The 6,704-nt window shown below is 35.5% G+C and overlaps 1 protein-coding gene across 1 annotated transcript; it reads left to right on the plus strand.

Moving 5' to 3' along the window:
- The first annotated feature begins 4,335 nt into the window (after positions 1 to 4,335).
- On the plus strand, positions 4,336 to 5,718 carry LOC147493598 (uncharacterized). Its single transcript, XM_086567873.1, has 2 exons — positions 4,336 to 4,876; positions 5,015 to 5,718. The coding sequence occupies exons 1-2, from the start codon at positions 4,336 to 4,338 to the stop codon at positions 5,716 to 5,718; spliced, it is 1,245 nt and encodes a 414-aa protein (XP_086423999.1).
- Positions 5,719 to 6,704: the final 986 nt, after the last annotated feature.

Genomic DNA, 6,704 nt, shown 5'->3' on the forward strand with positions numbered 1-6,704 from the left:
GATTAAATGGTCTATCATATATAGTTACACACAAAAGAATCCAAGGTTCACCCTTTTGTCTGAATCTGATAGATTTCTGATCCAAATAGAATCATTAGATAATTCCAATAGAACCAGTTTCTATAAAAAGTTAGGCATAAAAAGTTCTTTGGCACTTAGTGATAAGAGCCTAAAACTGTAGTTTTAACCCCTTCACAATAATACTTTTAGACCAATTATGCGAGTAATAAATAAGAGTTAATATTGATTACGTGTTTTTATGTATTTTAAGCATTGAAGTCAATTATGTGCAGAAATGTGTCACTTTGGCGAGATAAAGGAGCAAGGGTTGGTTGCTAAGAAGTTCTGTGGTTAAAGGCCAAGATTCAAGGAGAAAAAAGCCTTTGTAAAGCCCGGTCAAAGCTGAAAAGTCAAAGTCAACGCGGGCAGAAATAGTACACAAAAGTCAGCAGAACTTCCGAAGACCGTATCTTTGAGCTCATACCTCGGAATTGGGCCTACCTAATGTCAAAATGAGCGGCTTGGAATCAGCTTTCTAATGGTTCAAGCCTTGACTTAATCAGAGGAAAAAAAGTGGACGAAAAGTCTGTGGAAGTCAAATCCAGCTGAAAAGGCCTATGTGGACTGAAGAATTTGGGTTTTGGGCTCAATTTTCCGGCCCAAAACATGCCTCCTTAGCCAATGCATGAAAATGTGGATCTGGTCTCCTCCATTTCAACACACAAGACTTAACTCTTAAGCATTCTTAGCTTTAGGTAGCAAGTAGCTATTAGAGAATAGTTTAGATCTAGATTTAGTCTCCATTTAATTAATTAGTTTTTTATCTTGTTATAAATTCAGTTATTGAATTATTGTTATTGTTATTCATTAGATCAATAAAGTTAATTAGTTCTTGATAATCTAGTTTCATTTTCATTAAATCATTATAGTTTCAATTCATAGATTTAGTTATTTATCATTATTAGTTTCAATTAAATCTAGCAAATTTAGATTTCCATTCGAGTTGAATAAGCAAAGTTATAATCTTTATATAATGTCTTGCTTAAATTTATATATTAATGATAGCATAATGATTCTAGGCTAAACCTCCATTAGAGGTGGTTGAAGAAGCCTTGATGAAGCTTGACCTTTGTTAACTTAGAAATCGTCGTGATAATCTATTCAATGAGAATGGGTTTGATTGCTTCACATACTAGTTATTATTTGGTAGAGATTGTCATGAATAATTAGGGATTAGAATTACCAATTTGTTATGCGAAAGCATTTCGATTTGGATTGCGACATTTCTTTGTTAGTTGATTAAGTTGAGTTAAGGTGGAATCAACCCCCACTACAACAGAAGGGATCTATTGCAACGCAGCCTTTTGCAATGCCTACTTTTCGTTGGTAAAACATAGCATTTGCAATGCCTAATGGCGGTGCTCAAACGTTTCTGTCTTATTAGTACCACCTGATTGGGATATAACTGGTGTGACGCTAGCTGGCATTGCAAAAGCATTTGTTTAAATTTTTTGTTTAAGTGAAATTTCATTTTTAATGAAAAAATTGAGCACCAGCTACGGCGTAGTGGCCACAAAAAAGTATTTTGCCTTTGGCAATGCCCTTGGCGTCTTTAATAAATTTAATATTACAATTTCCTTTTTTCACCCAATTTCTATTTTTCTATACGATTGTAATTGGCAGCGCCATTGGTGGTGTCACGTAACAGTATTGGGCGGGATGAATTTAGGTGGGAATTGTTTTAGCGGTCACCTCGCGCTAACAATTTGGGAAACCAAAAGAAACCCTACCCGAGAAAAGAAACTATCGCTACTCATAAAAAAAAAGGAAAAAAAAAAAAAAAAAAAAACCATTCTTCATCGACTGAGGAAGCCGAGTGTACCACAGAAATTGTTTCTTCAAATTGCTAAAAGCCATTTCTTCGGTTACTGATTCTCGACAGGTACGTCATTTAAATTTAGAAATTATATACTTCAAGTTTTGATTTTTGGTTTTGTATTTTTTGGAATTAAAGTTTAAAGCTTTGGTTATTACTTCAAACTCGAATCTTTGGTAATGTAGTATACTAGAATCGCTACTTCTAACGAACTAGAAATTCAGAAAACAGATTTTTAGGATGTAGAAATAAGACCAAGGTAACCTACTTCCCACGAGCTTTTTCTCCAAAGAGCATAATAGCATCAGCACCTTCTCTCATTGCTATTGCAATGTCAGAAACTTCTGCCCTTGTAGAAGTTGGACAGCTTATCATGCTTTCCAACATGTTTGTTGCCACTATCATCGGTTTTCGTGATGCTATGACACCTTCTAATGATTTCCTCCTGTTTAGAAGATAAAATGATGATTAGTGGTGTTGTGACACAGATAATTTCTTGTTTCACCTTAACAGATTCAAATCACAATCAAGTATGACCCACTCTCAATCTTGCAGCCAACCTTAAGGTCCTTTTAGACACTTTAAGTAAAACCTAATAGTAACGAAATTAGGCCACTCGGATAGAGATAACACAGGAAGCATCCTTTTGTGTTTCAGAACATTGACATATGCTCTAAAACAAGACCAGCCAGGAAACCAAACAAGACTTACAGAACAGGATATCAAATTATCATACTAAGCTACTGAAGTAGTAGAATTCATCTTATGGAAATAGATTTGACCAAACAAACCAGAACCATGGGAATACCAATTTTCTAAGTCAATTCATCAATTGAATTGGACTATTTGATTGGGAGTTCTTTAACATATACTAGCATACATCCTTCCATGATCAGCAAGATCCTTGACTTCAGATATACTCCATTCTATCTTATCCCCTAGTCGTAATTTATTTACCTTTTTCAGTGTTTATCTACAGGAATTGAGGTTCTCTCCACTGTTTTTATACACAATTCCAGCAGTGTTTCAGGTTCTAATAAATTTCTTTGTAATATTTTCGTTAATTTATGAGTATGATTGATTTTTTGTCATTGTTTTGTTGTATGATTATTTCGTTGGGTGTTTGGTTTTTCATTATTGAATTCTTTGTTTGATTCTCCTTTATATTCGTTAAATTTATTTTACTTAAAGTATGCCAAGTTATTGGTGTAGAAAATTGTTCGTTGGTTTTCACTGTCACATACCTTGTAACCGAATCATCTTGCTATCATTTTTTAGTATTTGTAATTCTGTTATTCTGTATCATATTAACTTGATGGATTTTTTTTCTTTTGAGCTGATGGGATCATCTGCTACAAGCATTTGCTGCTTGTATGATCATCTGTCCTCTCAGTTTTGTTCTTATAAGAACCTAAGGAGTGAAATTTGAACATGACGTCACTAAATCCCCTTTTTCACTTGCACTTGCATCTCCACCATAACAGACTCTTATTAGGCACTTGGTTTAGCTATATACAATGAAATTTCCTCTACTGTAGTGTATTGAATTTCACTATTTCTTTTTTGATTGAAAAAGTTGTAAATCTAATAAACTGCCATAACTACTGGAAGAAAAAAACTGGTTTTTGTAAACTGCCATAGTTATATACAATGAGCTTATGAGTGAATTATGTGCTTGCTGGTTTCCGTAACATGTGTGCATGCTTGCTAAGATGACTTATGTATTAGAACCGAGTTACGGTGATGATTGCTGGCCCTTTTTCTCTGATTTTGGTTGCTTTTCAATCTTTCTATCATGTGTATGCATTTTAAGGACAGAAGAAGTTTGGTTGAATGCAATCTTGAATACAAGACCACTTTGTGAAGTTAAATTACACATTGTTTCTGGTAATTGTTCTTATATTCTTATATGCATGCCTAAATTAATTTCTATCAATAGTGGTGTAGGAAGTTGGATTGTTAATGGACTGTCCTTGGTTAGTTTAAATGTTTGGGTTTTCTTATTTTGTGATGTACAATTATTATCCCGTAGTAGGGAACACGGAAATGGATAAGAGTTGGATGCAATTGCCAAATAGGTTTTGGCCAGTGCATCAAAAAGGAATTAGGGATTAGCTTGAGAAGTAGTCATGAAGAGCTACTATATAAATAAGATATATACATTTCTTACCTTTTATGATTAAATTTGGATGTAGCAAGTCAAATATAAGTTATATTGTGGATGCAGCAAGTCAAATTGTCCTTATACAGTAGTTTCAATTATTCATACCAGCTTAAGTATGATAATAGATCGAGTGACTGCGATATTTTTTCCTCATTTTAATCTAGTAGTGTTGTTTTGTTCTACCATGTGACGTGTACAAATATATTTTTTTTCCTTTGGTGAGATATGTTTCCTTTGCCATATTTATTAAAGGTGCAACATACTTGATTCATGTTTTCTTCTTTGATTACTAGAAATGGATAAGAGTTGGATGCAATCGCCGAATAGGTTTAGGCCTGACTATAAAAAAGGAATTATAGATTTTATTGAGATTGCTCATGGTCATACAGACAGAACGGGCAGGACTAGATGTCCATGCAAACAATGCAAAAATAGGAATTACAAGCACACCGATGAGGTAAAAGACGATCTAGACCTTTACGACATGGACAAAAATTACACCCTTTGGGTTTTTCATGGAGAAGACTATGAGGAACAAAGTGACGATGATGTTGGTGAAGTGGTACAGTTTGATGGACTGGATGACATGTTTGAAGATTTGCAGGCTCCAATACACATTGATAATCTGGTGCCTAATGTGGAACATAGGGAATCAGGAGGTAATATAAATCCATTTGATGAACTTTTGAGTGAAGCACATCAACCTTTGTATCCAGGCTGTAAATCTTCAAAGTTAGATTGTGTCGTGAAGTTGCTTCATTTGAAGATAATCAATCGCTGGAGTAACAAATCATTCACTATGATTCTCCAATTGATTAAAGCAATATTGCCTGAAGGTGAGACACTCCCAAAGTCCCATTACGAGGCGAAGGCATTAATACATAACTTGGGACTTGGTTATATCTCAATCAATGCATGCAAGTATGATTGTGTGTTGTTTTGGAAAGAAAATGAAAATCTTTAAAATTGTCCAGAATGTAATGAGCCGAGGTATCAAGTCTTCGAAGGCAAGACTAAAAAAATACCACAGAAGGTGTTGCGTTACTTTCCACTTAAACGAAGGCTCAAGAGGCTATTCATGTTGAGGGTTAATGCTGCAGATATGAGATGGCATAGAGAAAAACTTGAGCATGAGGAGAACGTACTTAAACACCCAGTAGATTCTAAAGCTTGGGGTGATTTTGACAAAGAACATGAGTGGTTTGCTAATGATCCTCACACTGTTCGCCTTGGTCTCACAAGCGATGTATTTAACCCGTTTGGCAATATGAGCAGCCAATATAGTATGTGGCCGATACTGGTTATACCGTATAATTTACCACCGTGGAAGTGTATGAAAGAACCATTCACCTTCATGTGCCTACTGATCCCAGGGCCTACATCGCCTGGGAATGATATCGATGTCTATTTACGACCTTTGATTGATGAACTAAAAGAGTTATGGAATGATGGGGTGGAGACGTATGATGCAGTAGCAAAGGAAACATTTCGGTTGCATGCTACAGTGTTATGGACTATAAATGAATTTCTAGCACTAGATAATTTATCTGGTTGGAGCACGAAAGGGAAACTAGCTTGCCCTAATTGTAACAAGGATACAATTTCCATGTATTTAAAGAATGGCCGAAAGTTGTGTTATATGGCGAATCGTCGTTTTCTGCAGCCAAGGCATCCTTAGAGAATTCGTGGAAAACACTTATTTGATGGAAATAGGGAAAGCAAGTTGCCGCTTACAGAGTTGTCTAGGGATGAATTGTTATCACATGTGAACTATGTAGAACCTCTTCAGAAATTCGGAAAGCCGCCGCCTAACAAGAAGAGAAAGCATACTGAGATGGAGTTGAATTGGACGAAGAAAAACATATTTTTTGAGTTACCATATTGGGACACTCTTAAGCTACGACACAACTTGGTTGTTATGCATGTTGAGAAGAACATATGTGACAATGTAGTGGGGACATTGTTAGATATAGATAGCAAAACAAAAGATTCAGTAAAAGCTCGATTAGATTTGGCCGCATTGGGTATAAGAAAAGAGTTGCATCTAATCCCAAGAGGTGATAAGTTTGTAATGCCGCCAGCATGCTACACATTGTCATCTTCAGAGAAAAAATCTTTTTGCGAGTGGTTGAAGTCGGTGAAGTTTCCCGATGGCTATGCATCTAACATTTCTAGATGTGCAAATGCTAAAGATGGTAAGATAACATGAATGAAAAGTCATGACTGTCATGTGCTCTTGCAACAACTTCTCCCAATTGCAATACGTGGTTTTGGGCCCAATGATGTACCCATTGCATTGGTTGAGTTGGGAATGTTCTTTAAAGAGTTATGTTGTAAGACATTAAAATTGGAAGTATTAGAGAAAATGGAAAAGGACATTGCGGTGATACTTTGTAAGCTCGAACAAATATTTCCTCCTGCATTCTTTGATGTAATGGTTCATTTGGCTATCCACTTACCACGTGAGGCGATACTTGGAGGACCAGTGCAGTATAGGTGGATGTATCCTATTGAAAGGTGAGGTTTACGGTTAGTAATTTATTTAATTTGAAATTAGCATGTTCAAGTTTTTATTTACTATATATATATTACATGTGTGTGTTATATGCAAATAGGTATCTACACACGCTAAAACAATATGTTTGAAATAAAGCTCGCCCCGAA

Source organism: Coptis chinensis, chromosome 6 (genome assembly GCF_015680905.1).
Source record: "Coptis chinensis isolate HL-2020 chromosome 6, ASM1568090v1, whole genome shotgun sequence".
In the NCBI taxonomy this organism is placed as follows: Eukaryota; Viridiplantae; Streptophyta; class Magnoliopsida; order Ranunculales; family Ranunculaceae; genus Coptis; species Coptis chinensis.